Source organism: Falco rusticolus, chromosome 3 (genome assembly GCF_015220075.1).
Source record: "Falco rusticolus isolate bFalRus1 chromosome 3, bFalRus1.pri, whole genome shotgun sequence".
NCBI classification, from domain to species: Eukaryota; Metazoa; Chordata; class Aves; order Falconiformes; family Falconidae; genus Falco; species Falco rusticolus.
Window position 1 is genome coordinate 231300 of NC_051189.1, and position 26162 is coordinate 257461.

At 42.4% G+C, this 26162-nt stretch overlaps 1 protein-coding gene across 1 annotated transcript in view; it reads left to right on the forward strand.

Annotated features, from left to right (window-relative positions):
- Positions 1 to 26162, forward strand: part of TG (thyroglobulin) — a 160551-nt gene that overhangs the window by 9016 nt on the left and 125373 nt on the right. Inside the window, exons 7-19 of the mRNA XM_037378935.1 lie at positions 450 to 593; positions 2352 to 2537; positions 5661 to 6725; positions 8367 to 8954; positions 10002 to 10244; positions 10582 to 10719; positions 11884 to 11961; positions 12421 to 12533; positions 13234 to 13345; positions 14830 to 15030; positions 19013 to 19222; positions 21468 to 21622; positions 22151 to 22307. Coding sequence (XP_037234832.1) covers positions 450 to 593; positions 2352 to 2537; positions 5661 to 6725; positions 8367 to 8954; positions 10002 to 10244; positions 10582 to 10719; positions 11884 to 11961; positions 12421 to 12533; positions 13234 to 13345; positions 14830 to 15030; positions 19013 to 19222; positions 21468 to 21622; positions 22151 to 22307 — 3390 coding nt within the window. The remainder of the gene's footprint in view (positions 1 to 449; positions 594 to 2351; positions 2538 to 5660; positions 6726 to 8366; positions 8955 to 10001; positions 10245 to 10581; positions 10720 to 11883; positions 11962 to 12420; positions 12534 to 13233; positions 13346 to 14829; positions 15031 to 19012; positions 19223 to 21467; positions 21623 to 22150; positions 22308 to 26162) is intronic.

Here is a 26162-nt window from a genome sequence, read left to right on the forward strand (position 1 = left end):
AGATGGTAGATGAGAACTTCAACATTTAATTCTCACAAGGGTGAGAAATTCTCAAAAAAATTTGTGCACTCAGGGAAACCACTGCATTGGATGTCTTTCTGTTATACAGCTGAAACAATTGGGAAATTTTTTTGGTACCGTCAGTTTCCAAAATTGCATCAATTGCTGTACTGCAGACTCAACCTAACAAAACCACAGCACAGTGCCAGTTATGGCATGTGGCTTCTGCTTGCTTTGGTAGGTGTCAAGGCATAAAGCCAGTGACTGGGCACTCAGCAGTGGGATATGTGGTGTGGTACATCAGGGTTATGTGGTGTAAGTTCACGTTTGGCCTGTTTAGAGGGTTGGTTTTCTTCTTCCTGACAGGCTTCCAGTTATGCTACTCTGGTGTAAAGTAGGTGACTTCTGTCTTAAAACCGGGCTCTGTGCTAAAAGTCTGTCTTTCCCAGGCTTGGAACTGCTGCTCAATGAAGTTTACGACACAGTTTTCTCTGCACCGGAGCCTGCCCGCACATTTGCAGAAACCAATATATATCGGATCCTGCAGAGGCGGTTTCTAGGGGTTCAGCTTGCTACCTCTGGCAAGTTCAGATGTAAGTAGCACCCAGGTGGTGCCTGGTAAATAAGGTGACAATTTTGGAGCTTGTATGTTACAGCTGCCATTGGGGGAGTTGTTCTAGGAGTCTGTTGCACTAAAAGCATAAAATATCACTTTCAGTGCAGGAATCAAGGTCCCTGAATTGCAGCTGGCTTTTAGCCCCTGGATTGTACATTTTTACCAGGGGATGGTACCTGTCCTCGGATCAATGCTTTCCCACGCACTTGAAGAACACATTAGTTGAAATCCCATGAACTCTCTGTATCTTTTGCCTTGAGATTCTGGAGATGGATCTGATGATTTATTAGATTAAAAGCCTGAGAAAATGCTCCCTAATTTATGTTGGTACACTGAGAAACAGGAAAGAGATTACGTTGACCACAACATACTTGATTCCCAGAAGACTACACAAAAATTTGCAGTGCCTTAGCCAGCAAAGTTGAACTTCTGGTTCTGCCCTTGGCTCCGTTCCCTCCCTGGTCAGGGCAGGCAAATACGAAGAGAGTTTCTCTGCCTACGAGCAGTGAACTCTGTGGGACAGGAGGGTCAGGTACCTTCTTCTCTCTCCTACATCACAGCCCAAGATAATTGCCTTGGCTGGGGAGAGTTTGAACCCCCTGGTGTGAAACTTCCATCTTCCCATCCAAATTCCTCTGACATTGCTGTCTGACCCTCATTAAGGAGTTGCATCACCAGAGTTATTAAGCAAATACTGATGTAAGTATTCTGGCCACATAACCACACGGGTTTTCTGGTTTTGGAACAAGCTGATTGTTCTGGGAAATCTGAAAAGCACCTTCCTTCTTCTGCTGCACAGTGTTGTTGAGTAAGCTCTGACTGTAGCGAGGGATGCAGCGGCTGTCAGCAAAAATGCAGCTGTAACAGCCACAAGATGGAGATGTGACCACATTCGTCAGCCACCGAGGGGGACTGCTTTGGTGGCTTACCCAGGTCTCACACCACCACCTGAAGCCACACACCTTGCGAGAGTTGTCAGACTTCCTTGATGAACAGGTTGCTCTGATGTGATGCTCTTGCTGCCTCAACCTGGTAGCTGAGCGTAGCTGGAAAGCTCTTGAAGGTGGGAAATGTTGAGAAATGTTTAGGCTGTAGGGTTGCAGGTTTATATAAACAAGCAAAATTTCTGTTGGCATCTGGTATTAGAGAGATCATAGCTCAGAAAACTTGCTTGATGGAGTTTTGGCTTCTCTGCCATTAAGGCCAGTTTGACAGCAGTAGGGCCTTCATATCCCCGTGAAGGGAAATAAATCGGGTGGTCCCAGGCAAAATCTCCACAGACAGGTGCAGATCCTTTTGCAGGAGCAATGCCTCATTTCTTCAGCAACATTGATGATTGCTTTCATCTCAGTCTCCCAAGCTGCACTTTAACTCTGGTGACCAGCTTTGCATTTACATTAAGGGCCAGAGCTCACCTTGCCCCCAGCACGGAGCTGCTGCTACTCTGCCTACCTGTGACTATGACTGAAAAGTGTGTTGAGGGTTTACTTTCTGTGCGGTTTTTAGAAATGAATGCCTACAGTGCAAAATCCTGGAGACGGTTCTCCAGGGGAAAAGAGGATTGGCAATTCACATTTTGGGCTGGTACTTGAAGTGTTACTGAAAATGGTCAGGAAGTGAAACTTTTTTTTTCCTTTTTTTTTTTTTTCTCCCAAGTAGGCGAACAGTGGGATCAAGCAGAGGTGGCTCTGCAGCTTTAAGCTTTCCCCCCTAATGCATACTGATTTTCTTCCAGGCCCCTCAAGGTGTGAGACCGAGCGGTATGCAGCCCTGCGTTACCAGCACACCTATGTGCCGTCTTGTGATGCTGACGGGGGCTACACGCCAGTGCAGTGTCAGCAGGGAGGACAGTGCTGGTGTGCGGAATCCAAAGGGCAAGAGGTCCAGGGCACAAAAAGACGAGGACAACCCCCGGCCTGTGGTATGTGTGAGGTTTGGAAAAGGAAAAGCAAGCACATCTCTTAGTGTCTTTAGAATGAAACTCAAAGGACCAGTTCAGTTCTCAGCTCTGACAGATTCTGGTGTTCAAAAACGAAGATCCAGAAACCTCCCTGGGGTTAAAAGCCATATGGTAATAAATTATTAAATATCATTTCCTTTTAGTTTCCTTTATGACCTTTTTTTAGCCTTTTAGTTTTGCATAGAGCAAGGCTTTTCTTTGCAGCTGTGATATCTGTCTCTTGACTCCAGGAGCCAGGGGCATGAAGTCAGAATATCTGGGATAAAGTAAGGAAGGGAGCGATGGTGGTTTTGGGTTTTACCTCCTTCTTTTGGTGATGCTATGGAATTTCTAAGGCACTTCTCATCCCGGACGTATTTTTCCCCATCTCTGTCACTGCCTATTTGGCCAGGAAAATTGACAAATCCAGTAAAAAATACCTGAAACAATTCAGAAAAGGTGTATGGGTTTGGGCTTGGAGAGACTTCATGAAGAACACACCATCAAATCAGTGCCCCCAGCGGAAACGACAGCAGACATGTCCAAGGGACAGAGGGGAGGATGGAAGTTCAAAACCTTCCCTCTGGAGTGTGCTGCCTTAATACTGCGGATTGTGCTGGAGGCTGGGACATGAGCTCAACGCGGGGCGGCTCGGGGAGGGTGGTCGCTCTGTTTGCAGGCACAGTCTCACCACGCAGGTAAAGGAGGAGGAACCTGCTCTGGGTGTCATGGCTCCAAGTCGCTCAGAGTGCTCTGGGCACGGACAGGCTTACTGTGAAATGAAAATGTTAGCATGCCTCCGAGGCTGATCACCAAGGATATTGCAAGGAAACCTCTGAGAGGCCTCGCCATATGTTGGGGCTGGTTGTTTTATCTCGGAATGTGCTTTTCTGAGCCCTCCTGATTTTTTTTTTTTTTTTTTTGGGGTGGGGGGGCGATGACTGGAGGCTGCTTACAGCTTTTATTGGCAGACTCAGGAAATTTAAGCAGGGAAAAATTTCTGCAGAGGTTTTGCAGACTGACTCCTGAAAAGGTATTTCATGAGGGTGTAGCTGCAGTCTGCGTTCAGACAGCTATATGCCATGTGCATGTCTCCAGTTCTGCTCTGTTGTTTTGGTTTTTTTTTTTTCTTTCTAATATCTTTCACACTCCACCGCATGAACACTGGAGGAGGCAGGGATGTAGGTGTGGGTAGCACGTTGGGTACTCATGTGACCTGGTGCACCAGGCAATCCTGATAGGGACATGCTGCTTTTCTGACCTCTAGCAGTAAAGCCACCCCAGCAGTGCTTTTCTGTTTATTCCTTCTCACTCCTGATTTGATTCAGCAGGGGGTAGGAGGGGGGAGCGTTTAAAGACCATGATCCTACGTTTGTTTGATATTAGCCTACTTGTGGACTTGTGGCTTACACTAACTTATTGGTCCCCAGAGGAATGTTCTCCATTCCTCTTACCAAAAGCCAACACTGAAAACAGAAGGGGCCCATCTACAGAAAATGCCTTTACAAAGGAACCATGTGAGGGAGCCTGAGCCCCTGCCAGGAGCTGTGGAGCAGGACAAGGGTGGAAAAGGTGGAGTGATAAAGATGCTGATCACAGAGCCTCCCTCAGATTTCTTGCTGATCTATTTTAGCAGCTTTGAAGATTTCCAGCTTTCATCATTACTGTTAAAAGTATTTATGACTGCTTTATCATATTGCCTGGATGTATGATAAATGGGGATGGGGTGGGAAGCCCAAGGGAGGCCATGCTGGAGCAGACCAAAGCTGTTTGTCCACCACCCTGTTCCCTACCAGGGACAGCAGTGGTGCTTGGAGAGAAAGTGTGAGAAACATGGGAAATGTATACATTTCTTCCGTATTTCCATACATCCTACAGGTGGGAGAGATCCCAGACTGGCAGTTGAACCCACATCATTGTGTTCAGCCCTCCCCTATAGAGTCATCTTGCAGGGATTTGTCTAATTGCCCTTTAACCTTTTATCCTTTCTAGCATTCTCTGGCAATACATTTCATGATAATGATTATGTGCTCTACTTCTGGACAGTTCTAATTCCTGTACTGTGAGAAATAGTGAATAGTAATTGTCTATTGTGAGTGATGTGGAGAATCCTGTTTTTCAAAAATGTTTATTGTATTTTTTTGTCCAAGCCTCAATAGTCTTTCCTACCGGAAAAGCTGTTTTGTCCTCAAAATGGTTTTGCATCCCTTCTCTAAAATTCTGCTACTTTTCAAGGAAAAGTAACCACATGGTATATGATGGAAACTGCTGCGTGTGTTCCAGAGATCCAGTCAATGCCATAACCATACTGTCTGTTTGGTTCTCAGTGTTTTTATATCTACTGAGTCTTTCCTTTTTTGATGTCTTTTGAGCCTTAAGCTAACACTTTCAGAGATCCTGCTTCAGTGATATGTTGCATCCTAACTTGGAGCCATTGCTTTCTCTGGATGAATGTACAGGTGGGGCTGGAGGCAGATACACATATGACATAGCTTGGCCCAGGATATGGGTACCCAGGAACCCAGGAGCACAGTTGGTACCCTCAATACCCTGACATTTGACTGCTTTTGTTGAAATTTCATAATTTCTTTTCCTTTACAGCTCATTTGTGAATGCCATCTAGTCCTTAGTACTCTATTACTGGTAATTTTAACAAGCCCAAGGAGGTTGCAGAATCACCATCTCTGGAGGTGTTTAAAAAACACATACATGCGGTGCTTAGGGACATGGTTTAGTGATGGACTTGGCAGTCCTGGATAGGCAGTTGGACTAGATGATCTTTAAGTTCTTTTCTAACCTAAGTGATTCTGTGGTTCTATGATTTACATTGGGAAACAATAGAACCAGAAAAAGGCCACAGAACAGACAACTTAGATGTTGTGAAGGAATGAATGTTTCCTTTCACTTTGTGTCTTGACTGGAGAGTTTAAATTACAGACCGCATTCAATAACAGTTCAAATTTCCTTATCAATGTGCCTGATGCATAGTTGAACTAGAGACAAGTTAAACTACACTTTCATGTGGTTTCTGCTGAGACTGCTTGAAAGATAGCCATGAAGTTTTAAAGGTTCCAAAATTTGCTTTTTTTTTAACACTTTGTTTAGGTGAAGAACAGGCGTGCATCTCTGAGAGGCGATGGGCCTTGTCGAGGGTATTTTATGGCCCTGCTGGATACTTCACTCAGCCCAATTTGTTTTCTACACCAGATATGCAGTTGGAAAAAATAGCTGGCTTCTCAAGACCCTGCCCTCCTTCCTTCAAGGAACTATTTCTGGAGTCTGGATTGTTGTCTCCAGTTGCACAAAGCCTGTATGTCAGCCAGATTCCTGGGCTAGAAGCCACCCTTACTGAAGCCATCATGGGGATGTTCCCATCAAGGGAACTGGCTCAGTCGGCACTGAAATTTACTGCCAATCCAAAGCGTTTCCAAGAAAACCTCTTTGGAGGACCGTTCTTGAAGAATTTGATCCAGTTTAACTTCACAGGGGCACTTGGCCCTAGCGGGAAATACAACATTGGCCAATTTTTCTCACAGGAGGATGTGGCAGAGAGGGATAACAGCCAAGGGTTTCTGGAATCAGCGGAGGCATTTTCAGCAGAGGTATCAAAGGGGAGCTCCATTTTGGGTAAACCTCTTGTAGGCAGCTTTGGCCGCATAGTAACTCTACAGGACAATCAGAATATGATGAAATTCCTTTCCTCTGTTCTGGAACTACCAGAGTTCTTTGCTTTTCTTCAACAAGTGATTTCTGTCCCTGAAAGCGTTGCTGAAGATTTAGGTGAAGTGGTGAAACTAGCGCTGGGATCCAAAGAGTGTGGTGAAGAGCCAAGGAACCTGTTTGTTCCAACATGCACCAAAGACGGGAGGTATGAGGAAGTTCAGTGCTATGGAGGAGAGTGCTGGTGTTTGGACTCTTTAGGTAAAGAAGTTCCAGGCTCGAGATCTCAGGGCAAACATCCAAGGTGTCCCACTGATTGTGAGAAGCAAAGGAGAAACCTGCAAAACTTGAAGCAAAGCTTGCCTGCAGGATCGGATCTTTTTATTCCCTCTTGTACTGAGGATGGAGACTTTCTGCCACTGCAGTGTCGCGGGGTGGATTGCTTCTGTGTTGATTTGAACGGCGAGGTTATTCCAGGAATAAGGGGGAAAGCTGGAAAGCCGATGCAGTGTAAGTCCTAGGGACTGGGAATTTAAAGATGCTTCCTTATTCTGTTGGAATGGCATGATTCTGTCTTCCTATCTGATTATATCTGGAAATGTGTGGATAATGTATACAAACAGTATTGCTCCCTAACAAGAGAGCAGGTCAGCCCTGCAGTTGCAGGGGAATAGCCAGAAATACAGTGTAAGTAACCTTGATGTCCTGAGTTTTAAAGATGGTCCCTTCTTCTTTCAGTGCACAGGCTAGGCAAGCAGAGGAGCCCAAAAGCTTGCCTTGTTGGTGGGCATGCCATTGGCATATGTCTTCACCCATGAGTGTAGCTAGCGTGTAGAACATCCATGATGCTCACGAGACCTGAAATATCTGTGTAACTGAATGTAACTCCTGCCGAGTGAAAAAGCCCTTTTACTTTCAGGAGCAAGTCACGTGGGCATGGTCACTGGCTCATCCTTGTCCTGAGAACTGAAGAGGTTCAGTGCCTTAAGCCGTGAACCTCTTTTAGTCTTTTAGCTCAAGAACATATCCTCAGCTTGGTAGGATGTCACAGGAGTTGAAACGTAGGGGAGGGATTTGAAGGCTACTAAGTTTCTCATAAAGGCCACGCAGTCAGGTCAGAAAAATGAGTCACAAATGACTTGTCTGACATCATTTTGGGCCTGGAACTTGCTTATGGGCTATGAACTGCCTCATCTTGCCTTCTATTAATGTAATACAAAGGGAGAAGGAATCACATAGGCTGGGAACATTTGTCTTTCAAGTTTCTGTGAACTGAAAATGGCACATCAACAGGGAGAACAGACCAAGAGAAGAGCCTGCTTCTCATTTTGGAAGGAATAGCCAAGTATCTAGCAGGTGATAGTGGTACATAGTGAAAGAGTTCCTTTGAATAGCAGTTTGAAGAAGCAGTGGGGAATTTATTGCAATAAACTGAATTAGTAGGGGATTTATATTTAGCAAGCCATCTGTAGTGCAATCAAAAATAAACAGGTTCATGATTCTCTGGTGCTCAAAGGGAGATGAGCTCTTTGAGTCTTGCTAGGTTTATAGAGCTGCTTGGTGGCAAAATGAAATTTGGCCCTAGAGAGGGCAGAAAAGGCTTCCAAAACAAACTCACTCCGGCATTTTGAGGGATGGTATTTTTATATTCAGCTGCAATATGGGGATTCCTTCCTTCCATATTCCTCTAAATAGGAAGGGAGGACAACAGAATCTGAAAATTCTGGTTAGGTCCAAGGGGAAATAAAATCACTATTATCCTGCTGTTCTGATGATTACTTTTGCAAGGATTAGCTGAATAAGTAACTGCCAGATTACCAAGTGTATCTGAAAATACCTAGTTGGTGTGAACAGATTCAGGGAGACATTTAGTGGTATCAAGCACCCATCCCTCTAATGTGCTCAAATATTTTAAAAAATCATATCTATATGAATCTTTCAGTGTTCACATGCCTTTGGAAATCTTACCCTGCTTCAGCATGGGAGCTTAATAGAATTAGCCCTCTTAATAACAGGCGGAAATGTTGTTGTTAGTATTGTGGTAAATGACCAAGTTTTAGTAATGGTGTTTGTAGTGCTGGGGGGTAGGAGGTATTGTGCATCTTTGGTGCATTCGTAAGATTTGCTATGCGTGGCTTTTCTCTCCCCCAGGCCCAAGTGCTTGCCAAGTAACGGCTGGTCAGGAGTTTCTAAAGGCTGTGAAACTCCTGTTGTCAGATCCCAGTGCTCTGCCCCAGCTCTCCAGCGTTTACCTCCCACAGTGTGATGCTGGCGGTGCCTGGAGGGAGGTGCAGTGCAGTGGCCCTCCTGAGCAAGCCTTCGAGTGGTACGAAAGGTGGATTGCAGAGAACAACGAAGGCAAAACGCTGCCTGTTGCTGATCTATTGAACATTATAACTGGATATAAAGAGGCATCTTCCAAAGGCTTTTCAGCTTTCATTAAATCTTTGTATGAGGCTGGGCACCAGAATGTCTTCCCAGCATTCACCCCATATTCCTCCTTCACTGATCTCCCACCTGAAGTGCTGAAAGGAAACTTGACCTATGCATCTGAGAACATTTTACTGGATCCATATATGTTCTGGCAGCTTCTGAATGAGCAGCTGACTTATTACCCAGGACCCTATAGTGATTTCAGCGCTCCATTAAGCCACTTTGAACTTCGTGATTGTTGGTGTGTTGATAACAAAGGAGAAGAGCTGCAAGGAACAAAGGCAGAAGTGAACCAGGTCCCAGTGTGTAAGTAACAGAATTTCTGGCACATAAGTAGCAGCGTTTCTGGTCTTTGCTTTTATGCTACAAGAGGAAAGTCCTTTCAGTTGCTGTGAAGTAAGAGACAATGACTTGTCAGAAAGAGCAATACTACTGTTCTCACTGGCCACCAGAGGTGGGTAACTAATTTTTGTAAATAAGTGGTGTCTCAGCTTTGGGAATAAGGAGGAATAAAGTTCCATATCAGGTTTGTGTAGATTTTGTAATTTGGAATTTGGACATATAACGCTTTTGCAGAAGATATTTAGCCAGACGGCAAAGGACGTTTTGAAGTTAGAAAGAGTGTGAGGAGCTATGTGAAAAATTCAGGATTGCACTGTGCTGTAAATGACTTTCAAGAATGCCTTAAAATGAGCCAAAAGGAATTTTATTTCCTATTTCTTACTATGCGGTCAAGAGTAACTCATAGCCCCTAGAAGTCACTAGAAGAAGAGTGAGGCCAGCGTTGGTAAGCCCTCTGTCCAGACACCTCCACCAAAGGTGGTGGGCCCTCTTTACGGTTACTTCAGCAGATGACCTATATTATAGATGCAGTCACTAAAGCCATTCTAATCACATAGTAATTTTCCATCTGGGAGGAAGTCACAGGACAATGAATGGCAAACCTCCAAATAGGCAAGGAGTGCCCGAGATGCCAATTCTGTGGGCAAACAGGGAATAAAGGGTATGAAACAGATTAGCAGAGGGTTATTTTAGCTGTGAAGCTTTCTCTGAGCTGGTTCAGTGTGTTGAACTGCCATTTCTGAGTCAGTAGATGTATGGAGAGGACAGGCCAAGTGTCAGCTGCTCCTCTGGAGCCAGGGACATTGGGTGATTGCTGGTACTCTTGGACTCTTGCTGTTATCTAGCTAAGCACTGACAGATCTTGTTTGTTTGTTTGCTTCATTACACAATTCAAAACTGAGCAAGTACAGAAGGAAAGAGAAGATGCTAATTAAAAGACCAGCTAGTTTTGGCATGCAAATCTTTACTGGAGTTAGATGAAAGGCATTAATATACCTTCTGGTTCTACAGGTCCTGGTATATGTGAAGGTGTGAAGCAGGAAGCCCTGACATTTATGGAGGAGGCAGAGCAGCTCATACTAGCATCAAATCGCTCCCACTTTGCTTTTGGAGAGAGCTTCTTGATAGCAAAGGGAATACAGCTCACAGACAATGACCTCCTACGTTCTGCCCAGTCCTATGAGTCAGAGGTGGTGGTCTCTGAAAAGCTGTTATCGGGCGGTGACTATGCTTTCCAGCTGGCTGCACGGTCAGGTAGGTGAAAGAGAAATGACAGCTTAATTAAATGGATAGATGCCCAGAATCTGTGCAAGAGTACTCTATGTCAAATGCAACGTTGCTGAAAAACAGGTGCAACTCAGCAGGTATAATTACTGTGTAATTAACCTGTCAACCCAAGAGCTGATTTCAGTTGTCTTCTATGTATGACATGACACATATATAAGATTTGGACACTTACCAACCTTTACATGCTTGCAACACTTGTTAATTTGCCTATTGAAGTACCCGGACATTCAGGTGTTTGCAAACGTGCATTTAAAATATCTTCTATTGGCCACTAGTAGCCTTTTTTCTTACTTGTCTTTTATAGTCTTGCATTTCTATTGGCGGAGTCACTTTACTGCAAAACATTCTGCTGGGGAAGCAGCACAGCTGGGATTTCACCCCTACATCCCACAGTGTGATGGCCTGGGAAACTGGGAGCCAACTCAGTGCTACGAGAGTACAGGTGAGCGGTTGCTAACAAGATACTCTAGACTGTCTGAACAAAGAAAAGCTAAGCAGAATTCTAATGAAAGGATGGAAGACCTGTATTCTTGTAGCCTAACTGGAGAAAGGTGAAGTGGTCCATGAGATGGGTGGAAAATTGATTGGAGTGAGGGACTCAAGTGGCAGTGCACTGGGGCTCAAACATCAGTTGATGTTCATTTGCTCACTGCTAGTAGTGTTCCTTGGGGGTCAGTTCAGGGGCTGATATTGCTTAATGCCTTCATTAAAGACCAGGGCAATGAGATGGAGTGCACTCTCAGCAAGTTAGTGGATGATATCACATTGCCAGGAGTGGATGATATGTGGCAGGATAGGGCTGCAATGGAAGAGTCTCGCTAGAGCTGCCACATTTCTATTCTCACCATTGTTCTCAGGTGTGGTCTACTTATCCCTGGATAGCAGAGTTGACTGTGACTTAGATTTACTGATCACTTTCTATAGTGCTGCTGGGGATTAAAATCTTCCCAATATGCAGCAAAGCATACTGCAGTACAACATTGTTGTGGTTTAACCCCAGGCAGCAACCAAGCACCACGCGGCCTCTTGCTCACTCCTCGCTACCGGGAGGGATGGGGTGGAGAATCGGAAAGGAATGTAAAACTTGAGGATTGAGATAAGAACAATTTAATGATTTAAACAGAATAAAGAGGTAAAACCAACAATAATAACAATAAAAATAGTAACAATTCTAATGGAAAGGTGGGGGAAAAGGGGAAAAGGAAAACAAGTGATGCACAGTACAAGTGCATAACCACCCGCTGACCGATGCCCAGCCAGTCCCTGAGCAATGATCCCCCTCAGCCAACGCTCCACGTTTATACACCAAGCATGACATCCCATGGGATGGAATACCTCTTGGGCTGGTTCAGGGCAGCTGACCTGTCTGTGTCCCTTCCCAGTCTCTTGTGCCCCCCCAGCCCTCTGGCTGGCAGGGCCCAAGGAACTGAAAAGTCCTTGACTTAGTACCCAGCAACAACTAAAAACATCAGTGCGGTTATCAGCATTGTTCTCACACCAGAGGCAAAACACAGCACTGTACTAGCTACTAAGAAGAAAGTTAACTCCATCCCAGCTGAAACCAGTACAAACATCTAAAATTAAGCTGCTTTTCTTCTCTGGCCAGGTCATTGCTGGTGCGTGGATGAGAGAGGACGTTATGTCATGGATTCCTTGGTCTCACGCTCAGCAGAACTTCCCAAATGTCAGTTGGTTTTTCTTCATAAATATTTGTCTTTACCTGTTCTTACAAATTTTAGTATTTATGGAAAATTCTAGTATGATATGCATGAAGCAAGACTTGTTTCTAACTGTTGCAAGAAAATAAAAAAGAATGTTACGCTTGTTTTGCTGATTCATTTCATTTCACGCTGCATGTGATGTTGGTTTGCATGGTTTAAGAATGGGCCCTTTACTGTTGGTGGCCTTGCTTGATCAGGGGAATTGGACCAGATGTCCAACCAGATGTCTCCAGAAGTCCCTTCCAACCTCAACCATCCTGTGATTCAGTGGTTATCAAACACAGATTGGGAATTCCCTACCTGAGGTTGTAGCAGACCCTAATGAAGATGTGCGAAAGAGCTGGGGATGTATCCCTTTCTCTCTAGCTTAGGGTTGAGAACTTGATTTTATTTAACATGCATACATGTTTTTCCTCTTACAGGCCAGACATCATGTCAGCGATCTCGAACTAATGCCATAATTTCCAGCTGGAGACAGAGCGGTTCAAAGCTGGATGCATCTACAGCTGATCTGTTCATCCCCTACTGCCTTGAGGTGATTTAACATGACTGAGGGAGGAAGAAACAAAACTTCTGTGGTTTTGCTTACACCATGCCAAAGGCCTGTACAGTTTCAATCTATGCTCCTTAAGCATCCTTTGTGTGTTCCCGTTAACCTGAAAGAAAAGGGTAAGATAAAGCTAATAGCAGGCATTTCCCTGCATAAGGCAGAACATAAATAGATTTGAGATGGAAGACCGAGAATAGGAAGCTCTGTCCCTGCCTACGCTTCCCTCCTACGGGGTGGCTCTGCCTACTCCTTTTGCAGGGCTATGCTTAAAAAGCACAACTTATTTGAATAACTTCTGGGGGACTCTCTCCTCCTGAGCTGTGAGAGAATGTCAAGATGAGAGGGGGTTGTATGTAGGTATCCCAAAATAGGGTCCGTGATGCTCTCAAAACATGGTAGCGAGCAGGATAGAGCCCTGAGATGAGCAAGGAACAGACATTTCAAACCAAGATTATATCAGAACTTCATCTCGATGGACTTTCTTTCTCCCTGTTTCCCTCTAGGTCTGGTCTGTGTATTAAATTAAGTAGACCTTGTTTTAATATTGTGTTTCTTTTCAACATGTTGTATTAATGGACAAATGTAAATATAATCAAATATGCTTAACCAACTTTGGGGTATGGGTTGTGGTGGGTCTGTATTAATATCTGTTGCTCTGCAGTGAGATGTAACTGATTCTTTGTAGACAGGAGAATACGCCGTGCTACAGAGATCTGACACAGATGTTTGGTGTGTAGATCCTGTTTCAGGAGAAGCATTTCAGCGTGGCAGCAAGGATTTGGATGGCAATCCTGAGTGTGAGTAATGCTTTACCCACAGCCTGTGACACTAGTGGCAGTGCCTTGTGCTTTGTGGCATATGTACTTTCCTTCTCGGAATGATGCCCATGAGACATGGGGGCCTTATTCATTTCTCAGTGACGTGGTACATGCAAGCACATCAAGATTGAAAGAGTATCTGAAAAGTGTTATCCTTTACTTTCACAACACCAGAAATAAACCAGTTTAGACAAACTGATGAACAGGCTTCTATGCATTTTTTACCTTCCATTTCTTGCCACCATAGAAAATTCTTTGCGCACATGGATGAATTTTCTAAGGCAGTGAATACTGAACTGTGGGAACTGGGCCACATGTAGTCAGTGAATTCATTTTACATGGTCCGCAACAGCTCCATGTAATGCAATTAGACCTATAATACCTTTTTATTGTCTTCAAATAAAGACAGAGAACTGCTGAAGTCTCATAAGAGATGGTTGATTGAAAAAGTTGAGGAATCCCTACTTGCAGAATTGAGATGCAGTGCAGTGGCTCTGCTGTTCCGAACAGTACGGCAACCCCAAAGCCCTCAGTTCTGCTGAGCTTCTTTCTTCAGTTCTTTTGCTAGTGATTTTCTGCTTGTCATCTGCCGTAGAAAATTTGGGAGAATAATCTGCTGGCTTCAGGCAAGCCTACTCCTGGAACATCTGTAACAGAGCAGAAAACTTCTCCGGAGAGGATAGTGAGTTAGACAGTACTTTCATCTGACCACGCAAGCCTGCTTTCTTCTACTTGTATATGGGCTAACGATTAGAGTCCACGAGGACGTGCACCAGGCCTGATGAAGGATAAATAACTGCACGTTCACTGAGGAATTAGTTGTGTAGTTGTTCGTTACACAGGTTTACAAGCTTACTCTGACACTTGCAGATCAACAAAATTAGTAAGAACCAGCTTTGTGTCGAGTTCGGGTTGAGCGTTTTGGATCTCTTTGTCAGCGGGTGGTTCTGCCCACTCACGTCCCTGTTTCGTTCGTTTGTGGGAGACCATAACTGTTGCTGTTTTGTGACTGGGGGGTTTTCCCCAGTTTTGAATGTATAGAACTGGGGCATTTAAACTATTTTAAAATGTAAATAATCATATTATTACATTTTAAATTACCTTGATAAAAAATTCTTACTAAAATGATTAATTTGATTTAAAAATAATTTAAATATCTGCATCTAAATGATACACTATCACATTTATAGCAAAAAAAAAGATGTAAATGCAAAATACATGTCAGTATTTCTTCAACTATTTTCTTGATGCAAACCCATAGAACTTGCACTTTAATCTTTAGAAAACATGTGAGGTTTGTAGTGGAAATAAATTCCCCATTTTTATAATGGTTCAGTTTATTTATGGCTTCATGATCACTCATCTTTCTTCCAATAAACAGGCCGAAAGCACAGCTGTTAAAGTCTTTAGGACAGTTTGTTGTTTTTTGTTCTGTATCTTGCAACGATTTTCTCTCTTTAAAGGTCCTAGTTTCTGTAACATGCTGAGGTCTAAAACTGGTCTGCGAGAAGCTGGCAAAGGCTACATCCCACAGTGTGAAGGGGACAACGGGACTTTCTCACCCGTGCAGTGCAGCCAGGACCAAGAGAGCTGCTGGTGCGTCTTTGATAATGGAGAAGAAGTGCCAGGGACACGAGTAAGCGGACGAAGACCTGCATGTACAAGTAAGTTCCTGCTTGGGGCGCATTGCTTCTGAGCAAATCCAGGTCTGGAACTTGACCCAGTTCCTAAATTTTTCCAGTATTTAGTTGTGTTTAATCTTCTTTGTTCAGACCGTTATAGAGACTTTTGCTCAAGCAGTGTGCTTATCTTTGTGTTATGGCAGATTTCAGACCTACCTGGGCACGATGTCCAGTTTTCTTCAAGTACTTTGTCAGGGAGAAGGAACGGAATGGATCTTTGATTTCGCCTTATTCATAAAATTGGTTAAACCAAAGCGGTTGAGCTATAAAACTTAACAGAAGTCCATCTGAACAGCTTGCTGCAAACTTGAACATGTTCCAGTCTGAGCTGGCTCTGGGATTAAAAGCCATTCAGCTGACTAAAAAAAAATGTGAAAAATGTATGCTTCTGCCATTCCTACTCTTGGCTTGTGACCAGAGTTGTGAAAAGGATGTGCCAAAGCACTACACATTCACAGAGTATTTCTTGCATGACCAGGGCTGCAAAGCACTGGAATTCACTCATGGTTTCCAGTGAGATGTCCAAAGGGGAGAAATTTGGATAAACTTAATTTGTAATGGCCTTTAGACATCTTCCCATCACTGAAGTGAAGCAAAACAAATTAAAGTTGCTACAAGGCCATGCTCCAAAATGTAATGGTTAGTGGAAACTAGAGATTTAAAAAGAAAACCGTCAACTAGTGCCTGCAGGACAGTACTGTTTCCATGGTTCTTTTGTGGGTTTTTTTTTTTTTTTTTTTTGTTTTTGTTTTTTTTTTTTTTTTATTTGAGAGTTGTTGATAGATTTAGGAAAATGAGAACACATGATAAGAAATTGCTTCAGTTTCCTTTTGTGAATCTGCTATATAAAGAGCAATACATGCTCACCAACCAAATACCTGGTTGTGTCAGCCCAACTGGCTGTAAGGCATTTTAATCAACTAGATAACACCTCAGACAACTTGGAAACCTTTGAACTGTCTTGTACCAATGAGAGCTGTGTGGATAGAGTTTTCTGAGACGCCACAAGGAAACCCCCCGGCGTTGTATCTGCCCCATGCATTGTGGTGTGTGGAGATGTGCAACCGAGCTCTGAAGAGATGAGCTGCAGAGCTAGGGTGGCATAGCCATGTGAGTGTAGCGGTCCAGTACAAGTTTCTAGCTATTCAGGGAAGCAGAACTGGTCAGTCTGAAAAGTACAGTGCTGCTGCCGTCCTGCTTTCAAGTTATGGACTCATGTCTCTGTGGGGCATAATGATTTTGTTTGGACCAGCTGTAGGAACTCAGAATGACACCCGGCACTCAGCAGCATGGATTGATATTCCCAAAGACTCTGAGGGTGAACAGAGAAAAGTGGAAGCATTTCTAGTATGCCAGGGAAAAGTCAGAATTAGTTGTAAATGTTAAGTTCTTGATATCTCCTTCTCTCCCTGAAAGCTCATTTTCTAGATTTCCCCTGAAATTCCACAGGAATTTATGGAGTATATTCTAAGGGGGTGTGTGTGTGTAGGTGTACCCCAAGATACACCTTTAAGATTATTTTACATTTTGGGTGCACATCTCATGTTTCATGGGATCCCATAATGCTGTACTTTTGCTAGAGGAAATAGTGACTGAATGATTAATGACCTTTCTTTTTTAAAAGACTGAGCTGAGAGAGAGAGTTGCTTCAAAAATATATTGGCAACCTGATTTACTGAAAGCTGTTTGTTACTTTCTGCATAGAAATACCATTGAAATCATCTTGAATTATTTTCCTGGATTTTGAAATAACAATGGAACTTTTTCATGCTAAACAACTTAGTTACTGTGTAAGATTAAAGAAGCAAGTTATTTTTCCCCTCAGTCTATTCAGTCTTGTATCTCTAGTCCTGAGAAGTACTAATAATTGTTCAGGAAAAAAGGAAAGGAGGGCGCTCTCACTATCTTGGAGATCTTGTCTATCAGCAAAAGAAGCTGTTGTGGTGGGAAAATACAATAAAACTTCTCCTTCAACATCAGAACAGACAGATGTAAACAACAAGTAATAACTTCACAATGCCCAGTGCATGCAATGAGGTTTTCATTAACTTATAATTTCTATTAGAGGTAGAATCCAACTTTTTCTAGTTGACATGCACCGGAGAGATGATGCTAAGTATCCTAGCAGTCCGCACACATATCTCCCATCCTCATGCCCACTTTCCACAGCCCTCAATAAAGGTAAAGGAGAGAAACTCTTCCATAGAAGGCCCTGGAAACAGTAATTTCCTTATGGAAATCTTCAGAAACATATGAAAGAGTGTCAATATTCAGCTGGATTCTGATTCACTCCTACAGGACTGAGAAACTGGGAGAGAAATAGAAGAACGACAGAATGGCGCAGGCTTGATAATGATGGTAAATCCGATGACATCTGTAGAGGGATAAATAAGCAAATTACTGACGGTGAACTAAAAGCTGTGAACCACACCAGGAAACCATCCATCACTTACAGTTTGGCGGCGGGTTATTTCCCTAGTTCACACACCAGCTCTCTTGGAAACATACAGTCTTCGAAGACTGTAGCAGCATACAAGCTGAGAATGGATTAGACTTACTGGATACAGAGATGTGCCAGAGCAATAAAAAAAACCATAGGCTGATTTTTATATACTTTGTATAAAGAGAGATTAATGTAATTTACATGTAATGGTGGGTATAGTTGCCTTGGTCAGGTTAAGTATTACTCTCTGTTTTACAGTGATATGTTTTGGTCCTAAAATCTCAGGAGGTATATTAAAAATGTGTTCACCTTTACTGAACAAAAGACTGGAGACCAAGTCAATAAGTGAAGAGACAGAATGTAATGGACCCATTTAGAGAGTTATTGCAGAAAAGATGCTATAAAGGAGACTGGAAAAAATGCATCAGGCAATTCAGTGAGACAGATATGAAATCCTTTTATTTTGGCATTGAAATGCTCAAGGTTGGGAAACAAAGGTGTACCGTGCACACTGGATCCAAGATTCATCCTGTGATGTTTTAATCTTTAACTGCAGTGGCTACTAAGTTAAAGGAATTAATCTTCATATTTCCATAAGAACGGGAGAGACAGTCTGCTGAGACCTGAACCATCGACAATGTTTGCCTTCCTCCAGTGGCTAGAGAGGCTGGGACTGACCTGAGCATTGCTATTTGGAAAATGTTCTACGTTTACACCACTGAAGTGAATTGTACAATATGAGAATATCTTTATATTTATTTATCAGTGAGGAATTGTTTTTTTCTTCTTATGTTTTGTAGCTCTAGAACTCAGAAGTGTTTAATTATTGCTAGCTATACTCAGTAATTAGGTTGGGAGTTGGCTAATATTGAGTGGAGTGAAGCAGTTAGTTTGTCCTGATTGTTAGAAATTGTCATTGTAGTTATCCTGCTATTCTAGTCTTTTACAGTGGGCTGGCAGGGTTGAAATGACTGCGCTGATACAGAGTGAGTTGAAAGGGTAAACTTTGTGCTCCAACTCCAAGGCTGTATGCTACTGTTAAGGACCTGCCTGGTCACCAGAGGCATCCTGGTGCTGTTGAAGACACCATAGCCATGAGCTCCTGATCCTAAAGTTTTCAGACTTAACTCCAAAGGGAATTGAGATTTTGGGGTTTTTTTTTGCCCCTGCCTATTTCCAGTGGCTATCTTTTGTAAAAATTTGTTCTGCTGATGGTTAGAAACCTCCTCCTCATTTCCTGCTTAAATTTATTCATGACTATTTTAAACTTACCTGTTCTTAGAAACCACGCATGTAGCTTTCTGGACCCAATGCATTACCCATCAAAGTCAATACGTGTCTGTTCCTCAGCTGTAGTAAACTAAACCATGCTGATATCAAAGCAGATCCAAGTTGAGATGAGTGGGAAATGCACAAGGTGCTGTCTAGGTTTTCTCTGTTGATATGAGGGGTTTGCAGAATTTTTACTGGAAGTGCTTCATAGGATGCCACTAACGTATTCCTTTCCTCATGTGCCTAAAGGTCCGCAGTGTGCTCTGCCATTCGGTGCCTCCTCTGTTCTCAATGGAGCTGTATTTTGTGAAAATGCTTCTGGGCAAGCTTCAAGCATTCAGCAGTGCTGGCTGGTGTGTCACCAGGGCTTCCACAGCGCCGTTTCCAGCACATCGTTTCAGTGTGATGTGCAACAGCGTCTATGGGTCTCGGCTGCCCCGCTCTACCACGCCTGCCAGAGTATGTCTGAACTGCTGTGGGTTGGAAAGGGTGCAGAGCAGTGTCACTAAGTGTACAAAAATCTGCTTTCATCACGAAGCTACTGTGTGAATGACAATAATAGGACACAACAGTTATATGGGAGTTGTTAAATTAAGGTGCAATAGGTTAGTCCTGTCTTCTGCCATCTTAATCTCTGCCTCTTGGCTGGCTCCTATGCCAGAAACAGTCTCGCTTTTCTGTGATAATATAGCTATAAATAGTTAGTCAATCTACATGCAGATTTTTCCTTGTTAGTTAACAGATGCTGGCACCATGAAGTGATTCTGATGGAACCACTTAGTCCTGGAAGAACAGATGAGTGCCAGATGTTGAAATCTGGCAGAACTTGATTGTTTATTTGCATAATCAAGTCGCTGTTACTCCTGCATCTTTTTGCAGCTGTCTGTTCTTTAGGATTGTTGTAGTCTTTGTTGGCTGATTTGTGGTATTTTTCAAACCATTTTTCTTTCAGGAAAAAAATGGTACTTTAAATCATGGAAGAATCAGTTCTCTATTCAGAGCTCATGTAATTGGCTATTAATGTTGGCCTTTTCAATTATTTCAAGTAGAGAGATATTCTGATCAAAATGGCAATTTGTAGCAGAGCTGAACTTTGAGAAATGTGGTTCTTGATGCCAAATTTGCAGCTACTCTTCATCTCCAGAATAGGTTAAACCCATTCTGGAACCCCCTGCATTGACACATTTCCAGTTGTATCCCAGGTCTGCTATTCCAAATGTAAACGTTTTTTCGAATTTTAAATTTCAGACTGAAACTTTTGTCTGTCTGGAATCATGTTTGCTAGGTTTTTGTAGCATGTTATGAAGTAACTTCCATGTTTGCCTGACGGCAGCTGGATAACTGCAAGGACAGAGGGGAGTGTGTGGCAATCTCATATAAGCTGCGATTTAATGCAAGCTAAGGATGTCTCCTGGTAATTTGTCTTTGAAATTGAGCATGGTTTTAAGCAGAGAGAAAAAATTTCCAACACATCAGAAGGCAATTGAATAGACTTATAATAACGGTGAATTCACCACGACACTCAGTAATTTGTTCCAGTGTTTAATTACCCACATTCTTAGAAATCTCATTTCCTGTTTTGATGTGTACGCTTGAGACATTGTGGCAAAGTCAGCTCTTAAGGACTCTCTGATAAACCAATCAAGGGCGTTGTGCCTTGCAGGAAGAAGCAGGCTTTTGTGTCCTCTGCTTCCTTCTACCATCCTCCTTGGAACCTCTCTGGGCTTTCTCACGCTTGTTTTGGGGTGAGGGCAGGGGAGTTGTGCTCCATTAGTAACACTTGCGTGTGATGCAGCGAGGGTCTGTAGAGGAGGTGAATGACGGAGAGCTCTGCCACTTGTCCAGGCTGGTGGGATAAGACACAGCTCTGTTTGGAGGTGGCATGACAGCATGACTGTTGTGCTGAACCTGAGATAACAAACCCTCCGTGAAGCCTGTGACCAGCATAACCTACTGGAGACAAGAAATATGCACCTTTTTTTTTTTTTTTTTTCCTGGCTAAAAAGATTTTCATTTTGTGACTGATGAACTCACATGTTTGTCATAGGTTTGAGTGATTTATGTCACTTTGGTTTGCTACCAAAAAATTGGAAGGCCCTTGTGGACGTCCATGTCAACACCATTATTATGTAATCAAATTTATTCCCTCCTAAACTTTATGCCCAGTTAATTTGACAAGCTAGGTTTCTGAAAGCCCATTTGAATTAGTGTTAATTGCTTTAAGCATTTAATTCCTTTTTTAATAGAGGTCTTTTCATGATTATGTCTAAGAGAAGTGGAGGTCGACAGGTCAATAATTCCTGCCTTCCTGTTTCTTTTCTAAGTATTGGCATTACGTCAGCTTTCATCTAGTTCTTTGGAAATTTCTATCTGCTAAGGTTTATACAAATTCATCATTAATGATCCAGATTGTTCCTTATCCTTCTGCAAGTTAGCGGTCCAGGGTGAAATACCTCTTTATTATTATATAATAACTGTATCGCCTGGCCTTTTCCCTAAGGCAGAACATATGTATTTGTCAAGCATCTTTCTTGCTGCTTATTGTTTACTACCAATAACTCTACTGCTTTCACCTAGAAGTGGGGAGATGCTATTGATGCAACATCAAAATGTCAAATCAATGTCTTTTTTCGAAGTAATGTTTGTACTGTCCTGAGACTACTTTCCTTTCTACTGCTAAATTCCCTTTCTTCTTCATTTTTAGAGCTCCAGGTATTTCAGACAGTTCAAGCTCAAACACACTTTCAACTACTACTGCCTCCTGAGAAGACTTGTAGTTCTGACTACTCTGGGTTACTCCAGGCATTCCAGACATTTATTTTAGATGAGTTGAAGGCTCGTGGTTTATGTCATCTCCAGGTAATTTCAATTCCTTATTCTCCGTTGTTAGTGGTTTTTTTCTTTCTTTTTTTTTTTTTTTTTTTTTTTTGGTGGTTTTGTTTATTTGTTTGTTTTAGTGGTTAAGGTTTTTTGTATTTAAAAAAAGAAAAAGAAAAAGGTAAGACACAAAGTAGAACTTTGAGAGAGATGGAAGAGCAAAACGTGCCATAAAACCTGTTGGGATTGGCAGCACTCTTATATGGATGATTGTGAAAATAGGATGTTTAGTCTCACTGACCCCACATTGGCAGGTCAGCTTAATGTAGCCATAGAAGTCATATCACATCCAATATCTATTAAAAATATGTTTTGATAGAAGCAAACATTTTGACTAATTCTTACAGTGAGTAAATGACCTGCTAAAATTACCTTTTCCTAGTTCTGTTTTTACAGGTTCTTTTGAAAATGTTGGTTTTGTGCATAGTGCAGTGAAAAAAATAGGAAAAGGCAAGAACTAGAAGGCTCTCCTGTTGACTAACCATGGTTTCATTTAATTTTGAATTTGAGGTGAATGCATTTGGAAATACTGGCTCAGTTTCTGTCTGTGATGATTCCACTGTCTATGTTGAATGCCTGAGCATGGACCGCCTGGGGGTGAACATCACATGGAGGACTCAGCTGGAAAACATCCCAGCAGCTTCTCTCCCTGACTTACATGATATTGGTAAGGTTTTTTTTTCTCTGATGTTTCTGTGAATTAAACCTGTTTTGTTTTTAATTGTTTTCTTTCCCTGTGTCTGCTCTCACAAGGCACTAACAAGGTATTACAAATGCTCACTGAAATAGCCTTTGTAACACTGGAGTTGTGGTTTTGGGCTTTTGGTGTTGATATACTTCTCTTTCCAGGCTGTGATTCCAGGACCTGCTCAATGGTGGAAAATATTGTGTTCCTTACTGGGTTGGGCTTGGAGAAACCTATTTCACACATTGCCAAAAATAAAACTAATTTCTCCCAAGTTTGGGTTTTTTCCCCCTTTTTTTTTCCTTTTCTCCCTTTGACGCTAAAGAAGGACCCCTCAGACATCCTAGGACAATTATGCAGAGACCACTGACTGGCGGACCTTTGCTGTGGTTTCCAAGCGAGTTAGGAATGGTGTAAGGAACTTCTTTCAAAGCAGTCAGTGTTCCTGTTTAAAATAAAAGCTGTAAAAGACATATCCCAAGTTCAAATGCCCTCTGTGCCACCTTTTCTCCGGTTTTACTATTTTAAAATGGTGTCCCCAGCATGTGTCCTTCCTTCTAAGTTTGGGACTTGGAGACATGTGCCCTACAGCAGTTTTTGCCTGATCAGAACTGAATTCAAAAGCCTTCAGGATGCAGGCAGGGTCTGCAGTGGTCGTGTGGTTCCTGGCTTTATGGTCTATTTCAGTTGCTCCAGATTATAAGGGAAACATGAATATTTAAGCAGTTTGAGGAAGGTGGATCAAAGTATAAGTGTGTTTGGTTTTATATTAAACTTTACTTCTGAAAGTGTTCCACTGTGAGTGTGTTACATTTTTGACCCTCTCCACACTATAATTTCCCTGTATTACTAACATTGCTTTTCAGGGAATGGCTGGTTTCACAAAAGGCAGAGCAGAACCTGCTTCTGTAAACACTTGGCACCATCAACTTCCATTACCCAGCTTTGGATTTTTCTGTTTGAGGTGTTTTCTAGTGTATTTACACAGAGTGAGCAAATTGGCTCTCTGATTTGAAAGTCTACATTACTAAAATAGCTTTGTTCTCCTATCTTCTTTAGGGATAAATAAGAAGTCTTGCAGGTTTGGTTTTTTTTGTTTTGTTTTTTTTCCCTTCTGTGAAGTATCTGAGAAAAATTGCTAAACAGAAGTGCTGTGTGCATATGTTCCCAAAGGAGAGCCTCAAATCTAAATCACTCGTGAATACTTCGCTACTTTTTTTTTCTTGCAGATATTTTTATGTACTAAATCTGAGGCTGTGCAAATCCCTTCCTGAAGGATCTTATGCCATTTGGCTTAGTAGCTTAGATAGAACTCAGCTTTAAAATATTGAGGAATGCTTGCAGCAATTTTTCTCTTTTCTGTTCAACAGACACTATACTATGGCTAGTAAAAATGAACTTTTGGTGGATGAATGTATAGTAAACAGTCCCCATCAGTAAAGTCTGGAGGAGGTCAGTCCCTGCCCTATACAATCGATATTTTAAGCTGTGCCTTTGTGCTCTGTATTTTCCTTAAAGAAAATTAGGAATAAAAGAAAGAACAACTTTACTAATTTTTTATTTCTCTTTCTCTCACTTTCTTATTTGGCCAGTATAAACTCTAGGTAACAGTATGATCCCTTTTCCTGTTGAAGTTAGTGTTTCATTCAACAGAAGCAAACCTTAAATCAGATTTCTTCCTACTGCACAGCACAAGATGCAACAATTTGCAGGATATTTCTGTATGTGAAAAGATGTATTGTCCCGCAAGAAGTCTAAATCCCTAAAGTTATACCAGGCCCTGGAGAAATACTTAGTAAGAACTTGTAGTAAATCTAACAATGTCTAAGATGTGTAGTAGCTTGAATTGCCAAAACTGTGCAGCAAATCCAGGGAAGGACTACTGATTCTGCCATGATTTAGGGCATGCTGAAAGTGCCCCCAGGAGGTTCACGTTGGACCAGAAGCTAGGTCCTATGTAAGCAGGGGAGTGTGCCCCAAGCTGGCCAGCCATGCTGGAAGGGCTGAACCGAGGCAGCTCGTGTAAGATGTATCCAGTGAGTCTGTGGCTGGCATGTCCATCAGGTGCTGAATTGTCCTCTGTTGAGTTGTTGCAGAATGTACCTGTCTACTTGCAATGCATGAGCATGTATACTACAGTTAAAGACTTGTTTATATACTCTGACTGTAAAGGATATTATATATGCAGTGTGGTCATAAGCAGGGTCACTTTTAGTGATAGTGTTAAGAACTTTTCAACACAGTGAAACATTTAGGACTAAAGGACATTTAACAGACTGAAGTCGGTTCTTACTGTTTTGGTTGTTTGCTTCATTCCTGTCCTTTCTGACATGTTTTGCTGTCATTTTAAGGTTATTTTTAATTCTGCTATGACTGGTCACTAGACAATTTGGAAGGATATTTGCTTGAATAAAAGGCTAATCTGCTTATTCCTGCTTTCACTTCTGAGATAATTTCTGGCAAAACATTTGCAGTGTTGTTGGCTATGTTTGGTGATCTCCAGTTACTCCCTCATGAGCTAAGTTTCAGTTTTGCCTGGGGTTGAACAAAAACTGAGGGCCATTTTGCTGATTATAGTATGTATTAGTGCAGCAGAATGATAGGTTGCTCAAAGCTAGAGGAATCAGAGCATTGAGAATACAAGGACACAGCTGTCAGCTTTAATGTGAGGTCTGTTTGCTTTAGCCCATAAGCGTAAAAACCTCGTGTCCCTCCTCTGCAATGGGAAAACAACATCTACATGACAGCAGCCAGCTATGGACCAACATTGAGGAAAAGAGGGCACCTACGCTTTCACTATTAAAGGTCTAGGATAATTTTTCAGAAAAGCATTGTACGTCTGCAGTCCGTTTAGCATGGGCAGGAGCGCAGCACTGCGTCACTGGAGCCTCGTACTGGGCTGTGAAATTCTCTCCCTGCACAACTGAAAAGCCACCTGTGGGCTACAGTCCACACTGGGAAACTCACCATGTAAGAAGGCAGCAGTACCTTCAGCTATTTGACTTGGACACATCAATCACAAAATAATAAACTGTATAATGTGTGAGCTGCAACATTCCTCACGTTCTCTTCATCTATATAACATCCTCCCTGTGAAAATTCAGTGTCCAAGGTCTTTAGTGTAGTCACAAAACTCAAAGTACATAGGGTGCAGGATTTCCCATTTGCTGGGTTACTGGGCTGCCCATCACCTGTAGCTACAGGAGGTCCTTGTCTTGCAAATTTGCACCAGTAAACCACCTCAGCATTTCATTCAATGTCATAAACCCTGCAAGGATAAACAGCAAGTGATAGCAACCAAAATCTGCTGGGAGCACTGTTCTTGTAGTACTTCTGGTCCAGCCAAACTGGAGAATCTGCTCTTGATCTAATGCTGAAAATTGTCCTTGTACAAGCCATCAAAAGGGAAACCATCTGGACAACTTAGAATATGGAGAGTAGGAAAGGTACTCACTGTTTCCAGCTTTAAACACCAGCTTCAGCAATTGTGAAGAGCATGTCTGTTGCATGGGTGGTTATGTTGAATATCAGTGGTGTGATGGAAGGTGATTATTAGTCTGTTACTGATGCCAGCCTTCAAAAACAAACCAACCAAATGTTGAAAAAGAAGCAAATGATACCTATTAAACCCCCCCCCCCCCCCAGTAATAAATTAAATCTGAATGTCAGATAATCCTGGTTTTCATCTGCTGTATTTTTGTAACTCAGAAATCAAGTTTTGTTCTTTAGCATCCTCTACATATATTGAGATTAGGACTTGAATCTGATAGGCAGTGTACAGATTCATTCTTGTCTGCTGTTTGCTAACATGCTTGTATTTCTGTATCTGCCTGCGGT